Source organism: Ips typographus, linkage group LG15 (assembly GCF_016097725.1).
Source record: "Ips typographus isolate SLU linkage group LG15, UJ_Ityp_2.0, whole genome shotgun sequence".
Classification (NCBI taxonomy): Eukaryota; Metazoa; Arthropoda; class Insecta; order Coleoptera; family Curculionidae; genus Ips; species Ips typographus.
In genome coordinates this window covers 6548821-6571513 of record NC_138436.1, presented here as the reverse complement: position 1 = coordinate 6571513, position 22693 = coordinate 6548821, and the positions used below count along the sequence as shown (strand labels likewise).

Sequence of the window (22693 nt, the reverse complement as noted above, 5' to 3'; positions counted from 1 at the left end):
CTGCTTAAAGTTGGTGGCGTTTTGAACCCCTGAGTTAGTCGAGTGTTTGCACACGCGTCCTAAGCTAGTCCACTGAACCAAGGTTTGACTATTAAATTTAAATTTTCCCTAAGTAACTAAAATTTCTCTTTCAATATACCTTAATTGCCTTTGTTACCTTTTGTCTCATGCTCAAACCAATTTCAAATCTAAGGCCCAAAACATAACGAAAGCAGGTTGCCGGCTTACCGGTTATCGGCGCCGACCGGCGCTGGTAATGTCACTTGTTGTCAAATGTATATGCACATAACAAAAGCAGGTTCCGACTTGTCGGAGCCGACAACACGCGCGTGCAGTTTGAGCAGATTGTATTTTCAATTACCAGCGAGCAGGCAAAGCAGGAAGTAGTTCTATTTACTTTTGAGTATGGATTGCGAAAAACTGATTGCAGAGGTATTTAAAGAAACACCGATTTGGGACAAAACCAAGAAAAACCACAGCAACCGCGTGGTAGTGGCAAAGTGTTGGAAACGGGTAGCGAAAGAAATGGGTTTTGACGGTAAGAAACTTTTTTTTGAGGTGTAGAGGGTAGGTTTACAATATTTGTTATTGAAGCCAAATACCTGCGCTTATTCTTACAAATTGTTGAATTGTTTACATATAGTTCAAGGGATTATTCATAAAATAAGTTTTAAATGTTTCCCTGGCAATTGCTGCAGAATTTGCAGGCCTTCCTGTAACTCCTCTTGGATTTCTTATTTGAACTATTTCCACGTCAGTTAGATGATGCTCTAACCCTTCTCTTGCTAGAATGGTGTTGTGCAGGACGCACACACATTTTATTATATTATCCGCAGTGTCCACTGCAGTTTCAATTGGCTTGGTTAGGATACGCCACTTGGAGTTCAACATCCCATCCTCTTCAGCTATTGGTAAGCTTTGTCCTCCATTTAAAAGAAAATCTTTTTTTTTTTTTTTTTTTTTTATTACTCCTAGATACATCAGCAATCTGCCAATAAGGCAATGAGCTTTACATTTGACAAAGTTAATGAATGACATGTAGTTTCACTCCAGTGAGTGATCTCTTTATAAATAGATTCAATTGCTACAACCTAACTATGTTTAAAACTAATTAACTAATTAAACTATTTGAGTACACTATAGTCTTAGTATTACACTTATTGTTGATTAGACCACCCGTTTGGACAGATCAGATGGCAACAGACGCTTCAGCCTGCGCTGTTCCCTAGCCTCGTCCGATTTTATTTGTCTGGCTAATGCGTTGGGATGCACTGACAGTCTCTCGCTGTATCTCACACTGTATCGTTGGACAGTTGCCAATACGGACTCCAATGGAATGTCGTGTAATATTATTTCGTTGGAAATGTAGAAAGGCGCATCAACAATCATACGCAATACTTTGTTCTGGAACCTCTGAAGTATAGCGATGTTAGAGTCACTAGCGGTACCCCATAACTGAATACCATAAGTCCAGATGGGCTTAAGAATGGATTGGTAGAGCAACAGTTTGTTGTCTAAAAAGAAAATCTAAAAGGGGGTAAGCTTCATCTCCAAGAAATACATGCGGTGCTCTAATATTCGTTCCTGGTAAGAATGCTGGTCCGGGAATTTTCACTTGTTTTGTCATCAAAGCTTTATAAAAACTGGAAGCCTGAAAGGTATCTCCATCGCTTTGTTTGCCATAACCTCCGACATCAATAGTTATAAAACGATAGTTTGCATCGACAACAGCTTGTAGAACTACCGAAAAATATTTTTTGTAATTGAAAAACATTGAACCGCTGTTTTTCGGGCAGTTTATGCGGACGTGCTTGCCATCGATGGCACCAACTACATTTGGAAAATTCCATGTTTTATAAAAATCGTTGGCTATTTCGTTGAAATTGGCTTCTGTGGGTACTGGCATATAAACAGGCTGAAGTTCTTCGTAAAGTACCAGTACTGTTTCTGTTACAATATTTCCAACAGTAGAAGCACCCATTCGAAAATAAAAAGCAAGAGTTTTGAAAGAACATCCTGTTGCCAAGTACCTGTAACCAAAAGAATCGGATTACTTATGTTCACATAATTAAAATCATTGTTAATAAATATTGCGGGGCGACTCATAAAATATTTTATTATATTTTCATAAAATTAAAAGTGTAAAGGTAGTTTTAGGTACGATAGGTAGGTAGACTGATTGTGACTTGTATTTACAGAAGACGTACTGAAAAAGAAGTGGAAGTACTTAAGAGACCAATATTCGGTAGAATTGGGAAAAATTGTTCCTGCACGTTCCGGAGACGCAGCAACTTCGACAAATACTTCTAGATGGCCTTATTTCCATGCATTGTCATTCTTGAAAAGAACTGTTAAGCCAAGATTTTCAAAAGGGCCCTGTTCCAAGTCTAGTGATAGCCGGGATGATGAATCTTCAGATCAACTATCTGCGGAGGAAGATACAGTTCCTGAAGCAGCCAGCACTGAACAGGAAGTAGGAAGCAACGAACGAGAGGCAGCGAACACTGAACGTGAAGTTGAGCATGAGGACTCTGATGCAACCGACATACATGACATACCCATGAAAAAACAATCAGAATCTACTGCTAGCAAAAGAGTTCGCAAAAGCTCACAGGCGGATCTCTGGAATGCAGCAATGATAAATATTGAGAAGCAGAAGCTAGAGTGCTTGAAAGAAAAGTATCAGAAGCCAAAAGAAGAAGACGAAGATTTGCTGTTTTTTAAAAGTTTGCTTCCACATGTTCGAAAAATAGCTCCTTGGAGAAAATTGGCGTTCAGAGCGCGGGTACAGAACGCTGTTGAAGAATTTGCATATAATAACCCGGTGGACTCATCACCCAGCTCCAGCTTACATTATTCTTCGTCTTCTTCAAGACAACCTTCAGAATCAAATCCTATTCTACACTATTCCGCCTTTTTGAACAATGATTTTACTAATCTTTAAATAATTGCTTACTAGTTTAGCTATAGGTACAAAGTTAGCTTACATATGTACTTAACTTACATATGTAAGCTAACTTTGTACCTATACTATCTCTGTATACTCTGTATACTTACATTTTCAGTTTTGAAATAATTAAAATATATATATTTTTGTCACTTACCTTAAAGTAATAACAAGTCTTTCCTCTCCCAAAATCGGTTGTTGATGCCAGTTGTTCCACGCTTTTACCAATCTGTGCTGAATTTTATTCAGAATATAGGTAAATGTTTCAAGCCCCATACGCATATATGCGAACAAACGGTCCTCATGTTCCTTCAACTGAGGAAATAGATGATGATATTCACCATACGCCGATCGTTCTTTATTTATAGGATGCACGCCGAACTTTCTTTTATTTTTTATCAATTTCAAGAACGGATTGTTCATTAACGCTTCATCATCTGATGAATCGGAAGACATTTTGCACAAATAGAGAGTGACAGTGATGCTATGGTGCACTTCAACGCACCAGCCAGCACGCGGGTGCCGGCGTTAACCAGCCGATGTTATTATTGGGCCAAAAAAGGAACCATCATTTTTTCTGGTAAATAAACGTCTATTCTGCAACAATTTAAGGATTGCGTTTCTTAATTTGTATGGTTGAGCCCAAATTTCAGCAAAATTATGGTCAAAATCACCTATTTTTAATGACGTTGGAAAATGATCACTATCCCCACAATCTGACATCACCTCCCAATTAGGAAATGCGGCTAAGTCACTGCTTACCATTGTCAAGTCAACTGCACTCTTGTTATGACTTGGATTTTAGAGAAGTGTAGGCGTACCATCATTTAGTACAATTAAATCGTGGTTAAAAACAAAATCTTGTAGGATCAATCAAGGGATGATGACTATTAAAATCCCCCATGAGAATCATAGGGGTGTCCAGTTTTAAGATGTTTTTTAGAATCTCCTGAGATAGGTTGACATTTGAATTACAATAAATATTTGTTAGGTAAATGTTTTTTATTTTAATTGTTATAAATTGTATATGATCGTTATTAAAGCGTTCAATAATATCATAAATCGAGTCCTTCTGAAAACTTGGTTAAATTAGCCCTGTTTTTATTGACGCTTCTCATGTTCCATTGTAAAATTTTGATATTGTTTTTCTTAGTCATTTTGACAGCGTTCGGTTAAAATATTAAAACATATCCGGATCGTCTAGATCCCGATAAGTTTCCCTGTTCATGTAACTTAGAATAAATCCATGGAGCGCTTCTTTGGCGCTAGGTAAATGTAAAAATTTTTCAATTAATTGTATCGTGTCTTCCTCTGGGGCTGTATACTTCGGTAAATTTGTGGTGTCATAATTATTCTTAGCGGCACTAGAAGGCGATTGTGATATGTTATGGTATGATAGTGAGTATTCTGAATCTGTATTGTAAGAGTTGCGTGATGTAGAAGGCATGGAATTAGAGATTGAAGCAGAGCTGTTAGCGTTTTGGGTTCTGCCATTTGACTCAGCCACACGGGCCTGAGGGAAATTTAAGCTATCGTTATGTGTTTTTTTATCATAACCTGATTGGTGGATTACTCTTTTTCGAGTGGGCTTATTTATAACCGTTTGGCTAAAAGTTATTTTTTTTTAATTGTTATTAAAGTTTACAGTTCTCCTTTGGTTTGGGGTAATAACGTTTTCATTGTTAGGCTTATGCGAGGGATTAATTTGGGGAAATTCCGAAGGGTTAAAAAAGAAATCATCTCTAGTCTGATACGTTTTTTTGCAAGCCGAAGATGCATCGTGAAAAGTCATATTTTCATAAGCCATCAATTTTTTAATATCCATTTGTCTTAGATATTCGGGGCATTTTTTGTAAGAGCTTTTATGAGCCTCCTTGCAGAAATGGCATTTAGTTTCATAAGTGTATTCGATTTTATCATTCCCATTATCCATGGTTTTATGATTTTGAGCATTTTTCTCGCCGCAATTAAAGCATTTTTATTGCCCTTTACAATTCTTCTTAGTATGTCCGTATAATAAACAAGAATAACATTGTGTCACTGGTGAAATGTAAACTGCAACTGGCAGAGAAAGATCGAAAAATTTAATTTCCTTAGGCATTATTGTTCCCCCTGAGAGTAAAGAGACAAGTCCCGGTTGGAACATATTCAATTGTATCATTTTTAAATACTTTGCGATTTAACCTTTTAATAGTAATTATATCATTTCTACAGCTACAAGCTTCCAAAAGCTCTGATTCCGAAAGATCCAAGTCTATTTCCCTTACTAATCCTTTAGATGTGGTGAAATTTAAAGGAATTAAAATGTTATATCCTTTGCCTTTAAGATTTTTGTTCTCTAACAATGAGTTAGCTGCTTGGGCAGAAATGAATTCGATGCAAACACGGTTCAAACCTTTATTTTTTATGGTTTTAACATTTTTCAACTGTAGATTAAATATATCTCTTGCTATTTTTAGATGCGAGAACCTGCCGATATTGTCCTTACTATTTTGCGATTCTATATAAACAAAAAAAGTACCGAAATCCTTATCATCGTAAAAAACTGTAGGTTTATTAACTTTTACTTAATCTTGCAGTACAAGTTGGTTTGACTCCGTATTAACTTTTTGAGAGTCCAAGGATTTATTCAAATCGTTTTCATCCTGTTCCACTAAACTCGTCCAGGGGGGTGCCCTCCGGGCCCCTCCCCCTCCTTGGTCATCCATTAGGACAACCACTCAACAAAAAGCCTATGCACTAAGCCAATAATTACAATTAAGAAAGCAAACGTGCGAAAAGCAAGCCAAAATAAAACGAAAACCAATGCAGAAATACAAGCCCACTTACTGTTTCAGCTAGGTTTCACTAAAACACTTGTTAATACTACGAAAAACCCCTTCTTATCAGAAGCGACGAAAAGCTGCTTAGACAACGAAGGTCCTCACAGCACTAGATATTTCGTCGAAACTGTTTTAAAAAATGAAACGAGATTGCCAACTTACAACTTTGTGGGAAATTAAGATGTTAATCTTTACCTTTAAAATGGGGAAATACACTTTAGACGAAAAAATCGTCTTTCTATATTTTCGAAAACAAATCTCCAAAATTATATAAGCTCAAGCTGTTTTCAAGAAAAACACTGACAAACGTTGGAAAAAATATTCAATTCAATGCCTTAATATATGAAGCAATAATTAATTGTGTCGTATGGTAAAGTTGAGTTGTCGTGGGTTTAGCCTTCGGATTATTTTTCCCAGTTCCAACTATGTGGCTTTCGGTTGTCCGGGTTGCGAGAAATTAGGCACAGGCACTGACTTAAGCGGTTTTAATACTTTTTACAGTTATTTAACATCTTACGAAAGGATTTTTTTTATTTCTAGGACGCGCGGGCACGAACTGTGTCGACATTCTCTCTATTCCCTACTCTCACTGGCGTCTGTCAATGGACGCTGTCACGGGGTCAGTGGCGGAGGAATTGGTTGTTGTTGCTGGTTGGTTGCGAATCAGAATTGAGGAGTGAAGTAACAGTAGGATTTGGTTTGGCAGTTGGCTGGTCACAACAACAGAATTGGGGTTTGGCGGTAATTTGGCCCGTTCGGGTGGTCGCGGTCACCATTGTGTCATCACAAGTTTCGGGGTCATCGGCACTCTCATCGTGGTTCTTAGCTGGGTAACGGGTTACTGGGGACTCTGATCTTTCCGGCGCATTTGCTTTAGGTGGTTTAGGGGGTCGTCCTCGTTTTCTGAGTGCTCGGACTGGCGTTGTGTCGCTGGGACTGTCACTACCATAGAGTATAAAACAAAGTATAGAGGCCTTTATTTACAAGTTTGGTTATTGGCAAGATAAACAAAGCCAAAATGCGGTGTTGTCAGTTGTATACAGCCAGTATTAAAGTTTATGCGTTGGTGTATGTTTCAATTACGTTTAAATCGATATTTAAATCAAAAAAGTATTGTAACAATTATTGTTGCTATTGATTACAGTAAAATTCGCCAAATAAATGTCTTTAAACATTACTAATATGTATAGAAAGCGTTGAGTTGGCAACATCGCGTAATGCTCGTCTTACAACTCCACTATTCCTCCATTCATAACTGTTTCTAGCCATTTTGTTTTGTGATTCTGATGTTTTGTCGTTCGGAGTGTGTTATCTTGTGTTTTTGAAGTGATTTACGGACTTTTGTGACTAAATACAAATCATGGTGCGGCAGTGTTTTATGTGTAAAAATTGTGATTACCAAGAAAAGGGTGCAAATTTATCATTTCACCGGTGAGTATATATCTAACCTAAAAACATGTGTCTGTCCATTGGCGTAGCGTGGGGATAGCAGGGGAAGCATAATCAGCAGAAATAAAACTATTGAATTTATGTGATGTTATTTTCTTTGCAATGATTTACACAAAATGTATAGCTGCTGCTGCTGGTGCACCTCATGATTTATGTTCCCGCAAACTTCCAAGTGCACTTTTTTCATTGTTTTTTAGTGCAAAAAGTTCCTCTTTTTGGCACTGTATGTACTATATTTGTTGTGCTTTTGTCATCAAACAAGTCGATTTGATAAAAAAAATGTTGTATGAGTTATATATGCCTATTTCCGTAAATCCCATGGGACTATGCTGACACAACGGTTCCCAGGAAGATGCTATTGCTATTATGCTTATTCTACGTTTTAGGTTGCTTAATGTATTTTATTATATTCCTAGATTACTCTCTACTGTAACTTCGTATAGTTAAGTCGCACTAATTGTAAACTCTTAATAAAATTATTCTTTTTAAAAAGGGTTTCTGACGTCGAGTGTATTTAAGTGGCGCAGTCGGTAGGATTGTGCGGTAGTGATTTTCGGACAATTTCGGTCTGCAGTCATTATTTGGGCCCTTCGACCCTTCAGCGCAATCCAAAGAATCTAGGACGTCAGGCGATACCCAGAGTGAGAGTCGGAAAGGAAGAAGCCAGTTCAACTACGTAAGTGCCATATTCCTTTCGCTCCTTCCGAAATACCCCGTTTAGGTGTCTCGTTCGGAATAATTTATTTAAGTTCAGTCTATCGAAGACAATTTAGGTTAGATCAGTCTATTGGAGACAACTTTAGGATTAGTTCAGTCTATCGGAGACAAAATTAGGATTAATTATCAGTTTCTGAGTGAAAAGTTAAAAATAACATAATTTTTAATTAATTTTTGTTTTCTGTGTGAGTGTTTTTTCTGTGTGAACACTTTAATGAGTGATTCCGAAAACGAATTTGATGCTATTATAAATCAATTTCAAAGCTCTCTAAAATTGTCAAGGGAAGTAAAACAATCAACTCGAAACACTATTCCCACCATGAATAATCAAGCAGGTAGTCAGGCACATGTTGCTTCATTTAATTGGAATCTTTTCAAATCAAAAGTGGATATTATTAAACCATACGATGGAGACGCTAACACCCTTAATAAATTTATTAAAGCATGCCAAGGTCTGATTGATTCTTACAAAGATTTGAATGATGCCGAACTTAACAAACATATTTTCGATTGCATTCAAGGTAAATTGATTGGTAAGGCAGAAATCATGATTGGCAATCGATCAGAACTTTCTACTTGGGATCAATTTAAGAATGCTTTGATTCAATGTTTTTCCGATCGCAGAAATTTGGAATGTCTAATTCAAGAATTAACACGAACGCGACTTTTAAAAATGAACACTTGCTAAGTTTTGGTAATAGGTTACAATTACTTAGGAGTCAAGTAGCGCAACGTATTAGTAATGACATTACATTAAGTAATGATCAGAAAATGTGTCACATTCAACTATATGAGAAAACCGCCTTAAATACATTTATTGCCGGATGTACAGGAGTTCTTAAAAACAACATGCATATTAAGAGACCTGATAGTATCGAAGATGCTATGGCTTATGTTGTAGAATTCGAGAATTTCGAAAATCTTTACGGTTGTTTTTCAAATTTGGAAAAATCTAATAGGGTAAATCAAATACCTTCTAGATCATCAATCGGAAATACATCTTTTTCCCCGATGAATTCAAACAACTCACCAAATTATTTTGGTAATGCGATTGCAACGAGTCCAATGACCTAATTTTAAAATAGAGGAACTCTACAATAATGAATGCGACGATAATCAATATTTCAGTCAGTACAACAATCAGGACTATTTGAATGACCAGTACGGTACCGAATTTTCTGATCAATATGCCGATGAATCTCAATTGAATTTTTATCCTGATTTTCATTTAAATCAGAGTAGTGAACAACGGTCTATTGATACTGAAATCCAAGGTCCCGAAATCACTGAAATTGACGACAACCAAAATTTTTCCAATTCCAGCCGGACAGGAAATCAAAGCTGATAGAAATTAATATTTCATCTAGTAATGCTTTACCATACATTCAAATCCAAAATCCTAATATAAAGCTTTTGATTGACACTGGTAGTTTTAAGTCAATATTAAAGCCTTCCATTGCTGAAAGTTTGTATCCACACTGTATATATCATACAAATAACGTAATTAAAACAGCTGTTGGAAGTCAAACTACGCGATACCAAGCAAAAATACCAGCATTTGCAGAATTTGGATTGGACTATGCTATTGATTTCATACTCTTTGATTTTCACGATTTTTATGATGGTGTAATAGGTTTAGTAGACCTGATTAACATGAATTTAAATATCGATTTAATGAATATGTTTTTGGTAGGTCCTAATATCGAAATACCATTTAAATATCGACATATTTTGGATTCAAATTTCTCAATTTCGGTAAACGCTAATGAGATAATTTTAAAACAAGTACCAGTAAGTGTGCGAAATGGTGAAGTTTTAATCAATGCACAAAATTTTGAAAATCTAATTATCCCTACATCACTTTCGGTAGCGAACGAACATTATGCACTTGTTGAAATTCAAAACCCAACTGATAAGTGTGTAACCATGACATTGACCGAACCGCTTGTTGTTGAACCTTTTGAAAATGATAGTTTTGAGATGTTTACATTCGAGGAAATGTCCTATAGTTCATTACCATCGGAAATTGATAGACCAAAACAAGATTTCATCAACAATCAAATACGTGTTGACCACATGAATAAGGAAGAGAAAACTGCTACAATAAAACTTTGTAGAGAATTTTCCGATATCTTTTATGAACCAAACACAAAACTTTCATTCACTTCCAAAATTAAACATGAAATCAAAACAACTGACGAAATGCCGGTACACACTAAGTCTTATCGATATCCATATGTCCACAAGGAAGAAGTAAGAAAGCAAATAAATGAAATGCTAGAGAAAAACATTATTAGACCATCATCTAGCCCATGGTCATCCCCCATATGGATTGTCCCTAAGAAAATGGACGCTTCGGGAAAACAAAAGTGGAGAATTGTTGCAGATTATCGGAAAATAAACGAAAAGACCATTTCTGACAGATATCCAATCCCTAACATCAATGATATTTTGGACAAACTAGGCAGGGCACGGTATTTTTCTACGTTAGATCTAGCTAGCGGATTCCACCAGATAGAAATGGAGGAAACATCAATTGGCAAAACTGCTTTTAACGTAGAAAATGGGCACTACGAATACCTTAGAATGCCCTTCGGTCTTAAAAACGCACCCTCAACGTTCCAACGAGTGATGGACGAAGTCCTTAAAGATGTACAAAATAAAATTTGTACAGGGTGGGCAAATAAGCGAGGTAAGCGGCTGTACCTCCGAAACTAATGATCGTAGAGAGTTACGGTAAAAAAATGTATAGGTTAAGTAGGCAAGGGAAAATGCTGGAAATTATTTTCAAGTTTCCAAGATGGCTACCAGAGGGCGTTTGCGCCATCTTGAATTACATAAAGTTACGTTTCTTGTGATTTTCCCCAATGAATGTAACAAAAAAGTATTTGCGTTTTAATGTTAACTTAAAGTCGAACATTTTTTGAAAAAACATTTTTCTCTATCTTTCGAAATAAAGTGGTGGGGGGTATTTGAATGTTGTTTTAAATAAATGCCTGTAACTTCGAAACGTCTTTAATACATTTGGATAAATTTGGTATCATTGAAAAGAGCATTTCTTGGGCTTTTAGGTTTCTTCTGATAATGACAGTTGTGACCTAAACGGCCGCCGATAGAGGGCGTTATTTGATATTATAACCAAAATAATGGATTTTCTCAAAAAATTTAAATGCAATGATATGACTTTTTGTAGACTAGAAAATAGACAAATGACTAACCAATCAGCCTGTGCAAACCGCATCTAAATATCTTTTTCCTAACTCAAGTTATTTAAAAAAAATACCAAACCGAGAAAGTTTATATATCCTCATTTAATAATAATCATTTAATAAAATCCATCGGTTGCTTTCGATAAGAAGGCAAGTAGTAAGTAGGCCATGAAAATAAAAGACAAACTCCGATCTAAAATATTGGCAAGTAACGTCAAACTTCTGTCACACGCAGCTCAATATTGTTGATTGCGTATAATTTGAGTAATTTTTAATCAAAATGACTCCCACCAATAATGAAGCCGTTGACATGATTGCAATTTATTTCGAGTGTTCTCAAAATGCAGCTATTTCTGCAAGACAGTACGCGGCACGGTATCCAGATCGCCGCCATTACGGGAGAAGAATGTTTCCGCGCTTGGTACAGCGATTACGCGATACTGGAAGTTTTCGTTGTCCTAAACGTCGCAGGCGTCGCAATGGAAGGACCGAAGAAAACATTATCAATGTCTTGGCTTACATAGAATTTGATAGACATGTAGGAACTAGAACATTGTCTTTAGATTTGGGAATAGCACGAACAACTGTTAGAAATATTTTGAAAGATTATAGGTAAATAATTTTATCATATTCCAAGTATCTTAGCACATACCCTCAAATACACAATTCAGTGTTATTCTTATTATATTATTTTTACGCATATGTTGTTTTTTACTTTTAGATTACATCCTTACCACATAGTCTTGCACCAAGCGCTAAATGAACAAGATTTCGATAATAGATTAAATTATTGTCAATGGATGCTAGGCATGCTTGATAAAAACAGAAATTTCTTAAAGGAAATTCTCTAGTGAGCAAACCTTCATAATATGCATTATGGGTCCGCTGAAAACCCACATTGGTTAAGAGAAGTGCAGCACCAGGGACGCTGGAGCCTAAATGTGTGGTGCGGTATCATTGGGGACAGAATTATTGGACCTCATTTTTTTGATCAAGCTTTAACTGGTATCCGCTTCTTAGAGTTTTTGATCAACGACTTTCCAATTTTGTTGGAAGATGTGCCACTCGAAACTAGGAGAACTATGTTTCTGCAATTAGATGGTTGTCCGGCACATTATTCAATTAATGTCCGAAACCATATTAACGAAACCTTTCGAGAACGCTGGATAGGAAGGATTTTACTTCTGGGGACGATTAAAAGATATTGTTTTTCAAACTCCACCAACAACACGAATAGATATGGAAAACAGAATTAGAAACTCAATTCGTCAACTATCAGCAGCAGAAATCGAGGCTGCGGTTCTGTCGACTCAAGGAAGACTGGAACAATGTATCGAATATGACGGAAGGCAATTTGAACACAGAAGGCAATAATCTTTAAAAAAAACGTTCTTTTCACTTTATTTAAAAGGAGCTTATAAATACGAAAACGTGTGAGGAGTTTGTCTTTTATTTTTATGGCCTACTTACTACTTGCCTTCTTATCGAAAGCAACCGATGGATTTTATTAAATGATTATTATTAAATGAGGATATATAAACTTTCTCGGTTTGGTATTTTTTTTAAATAACTTGAGTTAGGAAAAAGATATTTAGATGCCGTTTGCACAGGCTTATTGGTTAGTCATTTGTCTATTTTCTAGTCTACAAAAAGTCATATCATTGCATTTAAATTTTTTGAGAAAATCCATTATTTTGGTTATAATATCAAATAACGCCCTCTATCGGCGGCCGTTTAGGTCACAACTGTCATTATCAGAAGAAACCTAAAAGCCCAAGAAATGCTCTTTTCAATGATACCAAATTTATCCAAATGTATTAAAGACGTTTCGAAGTTACAGGCATTTATTTAAAACAACATTCAAATACCCCCCACCACTTTATTTCGAAAGATAGAGAAAAATGTTTTTTTCAAAAAATGTTCGACTTTAAGTTAACATTAAAACGCAAATACTTTTTTGTTACATTCATTGGGGAAAATCACAAGAAACGTAACTTTATGTAATTCAAGATGGCGCAAACGCCCTCTGGTAGCCATCTTGGAGACTTGAAAATAATTTCCAGCATTTTCCCTTGCCTACTTAACCTATACATTTTTTTACCGTAACTCTCTACGATCATTAGTTTCGGAGGTACAGCCGCTTACCTCGCTTATTTGCCCACCCTGTATGGTGTTTATGGATGATATCATTGTTTTTAGCTCAGGCTTGGAAGAGCACATTAAAAATTTAAAATTGATTTTCCAAAAACTACGTGACGCAAATTTAAAGATACAGGTTGATAAATGCGAATTTTTACGTCATGAAGTAGAATTTTTAGGAAATATCGTAACAAGAGAAGGCATAAAACCCAATAAGAAAAAGATTGAGGCAATCCAGAAATACCCGATACCAAAAACTCCAAGAGATATTAAATCTTTTCTAGGATTACTTGGGTATTATCGTAAATTTATTAAGAACTTTGCCAAAATTACAAAGCCCATGACAGAATGTCTCAAGAAAAATTGCAAAGTAGAACACACTAAAGAGTTTGTCGATTGTTTTAATACATGTAAGAATCTATTAAGTTCAGAACCTGTCTTAACCTACCCAGACTTTAATAAACCTTTTGAACTCACTACGGATGCTTCCATGTATGCAATAGGAGCAATACTTTCACAAGATAACCACCCCATTTGTTACGCATCAAGGACACTCAATCCAGCGGAAATTCACTATTCTACGATAGAAAAGGAATTTCTAGCTATTGTGTGGAGTTGTCAGTACTTTCGACCTTACTTGTTTGGTCATAAGTTTACTATCCTGACAGATCATCAACCATTACAGTGGTTATTTTCCTTAAAAGAACCTGCTTCTCGTCTTGTTCGATGGCGCCTGAAGTTGGAAGAGTTTGACTACCAAATTCAGTACAAACGAGGCAAACAAAATCAAGCAGCGGATGCACTTTCTAGGAATCCAGTAGATCTTAACGCCTTAGAAACTGAATCCATATGTAATAACCCAGGTGATATTGATAACGTAATCGATAATTTCATAATTCCAGGACTCGACAATTTACCTAACTTAGATATTGATGAAATTATGTTGGAAACTTCCAATCACCAAGATCCTAGAGTTAATATAATTTCCAATGTGCAAATTAAACCTCCAAAGGTGGAATCAATACCTCCTAGTGACCTCGAAACAGTTCACTCAGCAGCCGAAAATCCACTCTTTGGAATACCTCTTACGGAAAGACCAATAAACCAGTATAAAAATCAAGTAATAATGACAAACGGAGACATTGAAGTACCAAAAATAAAGCAAACTACTGTGTTTAACAATATGCGATTTTACATAACAATATCAATCAGAAATTACGAACAACACGTGATTAAAATTCTTAAGGAGTATTTAAACCCGCGCACTTTATATGCCATTCATTTTAAAAGTGCCGAAATCGCAAGATTGTTTACCATAACCGTCCAGAAGTACTTTAAAAATTCATCTTATAAGTTTGTTCAATGCTCTACATTCTTAGAGGATATTGAAAGCGAAAATGATCAAAGAGAAAAGCTTACATTGTACCACACAACGAAGACTTGTCATCTAGGAATTAATGAAATGACGTGGAAAATTACGTTAATAATTGCGAAAACTGCCAACGAAATAAGTACGACCGAGATCCACCGGTAGTGAAATTTAATCTAACACCCACTGCATCAAGACCGTTTGAGCACATTCACGTAGACACGTTTAGGATGAATTACGATGCATTTGTAACGATAATTGATTCATTTTCTCGTTACGGACAAGCATACCCTCTTAAGAGTATAACTGGAACAGAGATTGTGGAAAATTTGCTGACATTTATTACTCATCATGGACTACCCCTAAAAATTACAGCTGATCAAGGAACTGAATTTAAGAATAAAGATCTTGAAGATTTCTGTAAACTTTACAAGATTGAATTACACTATACAACAGCGAAAAACAGTAATTCAAATTCACCAGTTGAAAGAATTCATTCTTCAATTATTGAAGCTTACAGGTGTCTAAAGGATGAAAACAACGGACTGTCCACTGAACAGTTAATGAAAAGAGGTGTTTTAGGATATAACAATTCGGTTCATAGTGTAACTAAATATACGCCTTTTGAAGTTGTTAGTGGTCATATAAAGGCAGTAAATCCGTTTGATTTAAACGACAATGCAATTATATCTACATATGTGCAACAACATAAGGAAACATCAAATAAACTGTATGATCAGATTAGGGAGAAAAATCAATAAATAAAGGAAAAAGTCATTAATAAACGAAATGAAACAAGATCTGATCCGCCGGATTTCGACAATCAAAAATTTGCCTTTATTAAAACAAAAGCTCGTGCAAAAGACAAACCAAAGTTCAAGAAAGCAAACCATGACGGCGAAACTAGTGCTGATATGGCAAATCCTGGCCTTTCCCACCTTTCTAGCAATGAGTGACATAAAAATGAATAGATTAGAAAACCCTATTTTACCCTTAGAATTAGGAAAATCGCTTTTAATTTACAGTAAACATACATTTTTACATTACATAGATTTAGAATACTTAGTTAAGCAATTAGAAAGTATTGAGCGTCATTTTAGCTTTATAAAAGAACACGTTAATTATTCTACAAATTCTTCTGGTATTGGTATTACTACATACCGGGAATTACAAGAAAACTTTATGTCTAGAACTGAATATTTGATTCAAATAACAACAGACAAGTTACAAAACATGTACCCACATGTACGTAAAGAAAGAGGACTAATTAACGTCGTTAGCAAAGTCAGCAAGTGGTTATTTGGAACTTTAGATGCCGAAGATGGCGAGCGCTATGACAAAGCAATAAATGAACTACGGGTAAATCGGAAAAATATCGATACAGAGTTGAAATTACAAATATCTCTTTCCCAACGCTTAATCGATAATTACAATAAAACAATTTCGCAACTAAGTGCTAATCAACAAACGCTTCAAAAGAGTTTAAGAGCACTACAATTAGCAATTAGTGAAAATATCAATAATATGCATGACTACCTTAACTTTCAAGGCATTTTGTTGCAATTAAATTTGGACTGCCAAAATATGATAATGTTTCTTGATAACTTAGAGGATGCAATCACTTTTAGTAAGGTTAATGCCCTACACAATAGTGTCGTTTCGAATTCGGAACTCAAATCAATGCTAAGCTACTTAACAAGCCTTTATGGTAAGGAAAAGCTTCCAAATTTCAAGAACATTCTATCTTACTATCAATATTTGGGAATACAAGTCACCTTTAGTAGGGATAAAATAATTTTTGCAATTCATGCACCAATTTTAAACCCAAACACCTTGTCCTTTTATCAGTTGTTCCCAACAGTCCAAAATCAATCAATTTTGCTCCCAAATTACCCTTATATGGTACAAGAAGGCACCGTCCGTCAATTCGTGGCCAAACCATGTCCAGCAATCGAAGATACATTCCACTGCCTGGAGAAATTTCATTCGCGTGACCAGTGCCTGGAGAACATTCTTGACAACCTGCCGATCGATAGCTGCGTAATTGCTAAAATATACGTTGACGAACCAATAATCGAGGAAATCAGCCGAGGATTGATTCTTGTTCTGCCAACCAAACCTGTTGGAATTAAAACGAAATGCCAGACCGATCAACACCTTAAAGTATATCAATCAACGTTGCTGTCAATACCAGAAACCTGTGAGGCACTCATCAATAACAAATTGTTCGTCAATGACGCGAGGGTACAAAAGGGTAAACCGTTGATTTTACCAGCAATGCAGTTACCCACTTTCTCCGATGGAACATCACAGATTTTTGAGACACCACATTTATCAAAAATCCAATTTGATGAAATCAATGATCTAAAACGAATGGCCAATCAACTCAAATCAATAGACGACGCCAGTGAGCCATCCAGTTTTGACCAGCCTACATTTTGGGTACCGATAGTCCTCTGCATTCTAGTTGCTATGGTTTTGATCATCACTCAGAAGGATAAGATACTCAGGATCCTTAGGAAATCGAAGAAGCAATCAAACGATCAATCAATCGATCCTTCGAAAACACAGTCCGTGCTTTTCGAAGCTTAAGGAGGGAGGAGTTATATATGCCTATTTCCGTAAATCCCATGGGACTATGCTGACACAACGGTTCCCAGGAAGATGCTATTGCTATTATGCTTATTCTACGTTTTAGGTTGCTTAATGTATTTTATAATATTCCTAGATTACTCTCTACTGTAACTTCGTATAGTTAAGTCGCACTAATTGTAAACTCTTAATAAAATTATTCTTTTTAAAAAGGGTTTCTGACGTCGAGTTTATTTAAGTAGGTCCCACAACTTTTACTTAAAAAAATTGAAAAAAATTAAAATCAGCTGTTCAAAATGGATATGGACTGTTACAATAACCAAGACGGTTTATTATCTTTTTACATTTTTTTTTTAAATGTCATCAATAATTTTTGGGAATGTTAATCTGATTTATTGAAAAAAATTATTGGTTTCAAATTATCAATATTTACAGGACAATTGTGGATTGTGGTACAAATTGCATAGAACAATACTTAAAGTATTGTTATAATAGTTTTAGTTTTCAGCACCGACATTTTGTTTTTTAGATACCAACATCAACTTCAAATTTTCAAATATGGACCTCAACTTATAATTTAGTTTTATATAATTTAATAATTAGGTTCATTGCTCCTTCGAAAAAGAGAAAGAGTTTCTTACGGTACTTTTCATTTATTTAAAAAAAAAATATGTTTTGGTTAGTTATTTATTTTTTGGATATTCACATGTTTGAATTCGAGGTTGAGTTTTGATGAAACAGCTTAATCCTATCAAACTAAATTATTTACTCATTATGATAACATTAATTTCAAATGCATATTTGAAAAAAAAAACAAATACCTACCTAAGTACACTAGGTATAATTTTTTGACAAGTGTGGCACATCATTATTTTCGGTAGGTTGGTAGCTGCTAAAAAAACAAAATCAAAAGTCCCGGTCCGTATTTTAAAATATTAACTGATGATGGTATCTAAAAAACGAAACGTTGTAGCTAAATACAAACATTATTTTCTTAAATAGCATAAATTAATGCCTCCAGAAGGTGCAATTGATGTTCCAAAATAATCAATAATAAAGTGGAAAAAAATAAAATAGAAATTTGGTTAGTTGTTTTTGTTGGATATCTCCGGATGTAATGAAAATAAAAAAAAAAAATTTTTACCGAATTATTTAGCAGTAAAATGCGCAACTTTGCCTCCATTTAACTAAAGCTTTATCAACTATACTTTCTGAGATAGCAATGCTAATGCATCTAATTTGTAACACCCTGTATTTGTGCAGCTGCAATGTTTTTTTTAACAATCCAATACTTAAGTTAAATTTTTTTCAGTTCAAATTCTGCTGATTAAGCCATCTTCCATCTGTTGTTATGTCAACTAAAGTTCAAATTTGTCACTTTGCTTTGGTTTTTATTATTTATGTTATGTCAAACAGATTCCCATGCAGCTAAAAATAATTATATGTGTAATTTTAATACAATATTTCAATAATAGTTGAAAATTAGACAATAAAATCAAGTAAATGTATATTTTTTGAAGGACATAGAGCCTGCTGGTCTAAGTAAGATTACAATACCAATTTCAAACTTAACCTAGGTATTTAACCCTGCTGATGCATCATTACTACACATTTTTCCCGTCTGGTATTTTTTAAGTTGTTGTGCTCGGAGTAGGGTGTATATGAATATCCTTGATTGCTTAATAACTCCATTTAATCACAACTTAATAACTAATGAATTTGTAACAAAGTATTCAGTCAGTCCTTGTAAAAACGTGCCAATTCGGAATCATTGCCCCGAAATTGAAATCTTTATTTTTCCCGGATGACATCCATCAATTCCCACACAAGTGCGTTCCGTATGAACATAACATCTCTCCTCCCACTTGTAAATTCCTTGTACAAATGAGACGAAACGTAACAACTAAAACTAATCTGGTAGCACAAAACCAATTTAACAATTCCCAAAGAAAAACAATAGTCTATAAATCTAATCTTACGGGAGCCCTAATATTGCGTTTTTTTTTTTTAATTTGCGTTTTTCTCAACTCGCCGCTAGTAACCTCAGGTAGGCTTGAAGTCGGTTGCACCAATTCTATCTTAGGGCCAATTGGCGAAGCAAAACCTTCATCCTCATTCTCATGAACAACACGCTTAACAATAGGTTCAGGTGAAGCAGTGGTCTGAGACGTCAAATCATTATTTTCTAAATAATTTTGTAATGAAGATGAATTGCTAATAGTAGGTCACTCACTGGGTCCTTCTTCTCCAATCTCTCTGATTTGTTCCACATGTCGTTTCCAAATTTGTGAATTGTCAAGTTTAACTAGATAGTGTAGTGTGCCTAATCGCTTATGACTCTTTCCAAACATTCATTTATCCTTATGAATATAATCCCGATATTCCACTCTTTGTCCAAGTTTAAATTCCGGTACTCCATTACTACTTCCTTTTTGTATTCCTGAAGAAACCAAATCTCTTCCCTCTGTCGAAAAATCAAGTCTAGTTTGTATGTCTCTATTAAACATTAAATATACAGGAGAAATTCCTGTGACACTGTGCGGAGTTTTCCTATAATGTAATAGAAACTTTGACAACCGATTTTGAAGTTCTGGTTCACTGCCTTTGAGTGCTTGTAAGGTCTGCTTAAAAGTTTGAACATAGCGTTCTGCTAAGTCATTTGTAGCTGGATGGTATGGAGCACTTGTGTATAATTCCATTTTCTTGCAAAATTTTTTTAAATTCGTAACACAAATGTTTGAGCATTGTCAGACACTAATACTCGGGGTAATCCAAAAGAAGTAAATATTTTCCTCAGTAAAGTAATGGTATTTCTAGCTGTCCTATCTTTAACTATGTGAATTTCTGGCCAGTGTATATGCATCTACTAAAATGAAGTAGAACATATTCATAAAAGGGCCTGCAAAATCCACATGAACTCGGCTCATTGGTGATGTAGGTGTTTCCCATGGATGATTGGGTACTTTTGAAGGGTTATTTTTCATTTTATTACATTGACTGCAGTTTTTGCATGTTTTCAATGTCCTTTGAAATTCCTGGTCACCAACAATAACTTCGAGCTAATTGCTTCATTTTCCACATTCCAAAGTGAACTGCATGAAGTTCCTCCAAAATTTTGTCTCAATGAACCCGGAATTACAATCATGTGCTGTCTAAAAATACTGTCACGAATGGAAAATCCGTTAATTGAAAAGATGGACTGATTAACTTAAAAAACATCGAGGATTGCGAAATGTTAAGCGCACGAGGCAAGGTCGCACCACGATGCACCGAATGTGTCATGCACCGAGTGCACCGTATCGGTGATGAGTCACCACCACCTGCTTTGCAGAAATGTGAAAAACAAGCGACAATAACAAACTGCGTCAGCCGATCAATCGGGTATAAAATACGCCGATTTTAGCAGTAGAGGATAAGTGTGAACCGATCAACGGTAGTGTGACCAGCTGACCCGAGAAGTCGTAATGTCGACTCTCCTCGGAAAAAGATTAAGTTAATTAGTCCGTTCTCTAAGTTGTTTAAAAACGCGAAGTGACCAAGCCATTGCCAGGAAAAGCTAAGTCCTTAGCTATGACGATGTAGTTACAATTGTTAATTGTCAACCTTTTGTTTACAACCGTATTGTGCATCCATTTGTGTATTCCGTGTTTAATAGATTTAAGTGTGATACAAGGAAAACTCAGTGTTTGATTCCATCCCTAAAAACTGAGATCCCGGCACGACGTTTAACGTCGTGAGTCAGTTTAATTGGTGAACCCAGAAGGGCTCATAAATTAAACGTGACATTTGGTGGAGGCGCCGGTCTGTTTTGGGATGGATAAAAAACAATAATTGAGTTTTTTATTTTTATTTTTATTTTTTGGGGTATGATAAAGAATCAGGAAAATAATGTGTGGGCTATAAAAGAAATTTTAGGTATTATTTTCTTTTGGCTAGGGATAATAACGTTGATTTATTTAGTGATTTTTTGGGGATTACCTGTGCTATTGAAGCGTTCATTTGATAAAATTTTGGTTTAATATGGGTGGTACATCTTCAAAAGAGGAGGAAATTATTATTTCCCAAGCGGGAAACAGTGGAGGTGTATCAAATAGTTCAGGAAAAGATAATTCATGGTCAGCAAAGGAAATTTTGGTTATTGTTTTTCTGTGCATGGGGATATTGATGCTTGTGTATTTTAGCGTCAAAAAAATAATTAGTTTGATGAACAAGCAAATTCGCAAAGAAATTGCTAGGAATAATCAACTTGCTTAAAAAAAAAAAAAATTTTTAATTTATTTTTTTTTTTTTTTTTTAAAATAAATATAGCACATAAATGAATTTAAAAATTGTCCATGAGTGAGTCGAGTGACAAAGATCGAGTAAAAACTCGCAGTAGGGCTCAAAGTTTGTCGGAAAAAGAAAAATTCGTGTTACGTGAAGCTATCGCTAGGGGTCGAAACCCAGAGAAGGTGATAAAAGAGTTAAAAGATTTTAAGCCCGAGCATCACAGTTCGACTGTGAGTTTCCCTGCTCCGACACAAACAGCAACTTCTTCACACAAACAGAAGCTTGACAAACCCAGTTCAGTTTGTTTGACAAGCAGTGAGGACGAAGAAAAAACTCTTGACAATACTGTCGTGGGCATTCAAGCTCAAACTTCCCAAGCCTCGGCTTCGACTTCTAAGCCCCAATCTACGGAAGTTTATTTCAAACCAAGAGCTTCGTTAAGTAGAACTCCGCCAAAACCACGTGAAACAGAGGATCCTTGGCAGGAAAGTCCCTTAGAAGTGGTAGAGCCACCAAAATCCCGCCCCTCAGAATTATTACAAAGTTCTAATAATTCTTGCCCACCCCCTGTGATCCGGGAAAGAAACCGTGCGATACGCCCTAACGATATTTTAGTAATGGCTAACATGACATTACAGGCAGCTTTGGCTGAGCCAAAAACTCCGGCCACCCCAAAGTTTACATGCCCATCTACATTTAATCCTTCTATTGACTCTCCCAGTATTTTTATAAATAAATATGAAAAGGCAGCAATTGTGAATAGTTGGTCAGAAAATCATAAAATATCTTATTTGGCTAATTTTTTGGAAGGTCCAGCCCATACGTGGTTTAGTAATTATATTAGTGAGCCAGAGAATCAGATGAAAACATGGCTAAATATTAAATCAGATTTTTTGAAAGAGTTTTCAGGAGAACAGCCACTCCGAAAGTTGAAATTTAGATTAAACACCCGCAAACAGCAGGACGTCGAGGACATTAAAAAATACTATTATGATCTATTGGCAATCGCAAACGAGATTGACCCAGAAATGACTTTTGACGCGTTTAGGGATCATTTTGAAAATGGTTTACATCCATCTTACTATGAGATGTATTATTTGCTTAGTTCTAGCAATAGAAATTTTGACGATTTAAAGCAATTAGTCATTAAAATAAGCGATATAAAAGAAAGGACATTGGT

General features: G+C 35.6%; 1 protein-coding gene across 1 annotated transcript; it reads left to right on the top strand.

Annotated features, from left to right (window-relative positions):
- Positions 1–162: 162 nt before the first annotated feature.
- LOC145738082 (uncharacterized) lies at positions 163–3039 on the top strand. Its single transcript, XM_081992940.1, has 2 exons — positions 163–538; positions 2199–3039. Exons 1-2 carry the CDS (start codon positions 406–408, stop codon positions 2942–2944), a joined length of 879 nt encoding a protein of 292 aa, XP_081849066.1. The 5' UTR covers positions 163–405; the 3' UTR covers positions 2945–3039.
- Positions 3040–22693: the final 19654 nt, after the last annotated feature.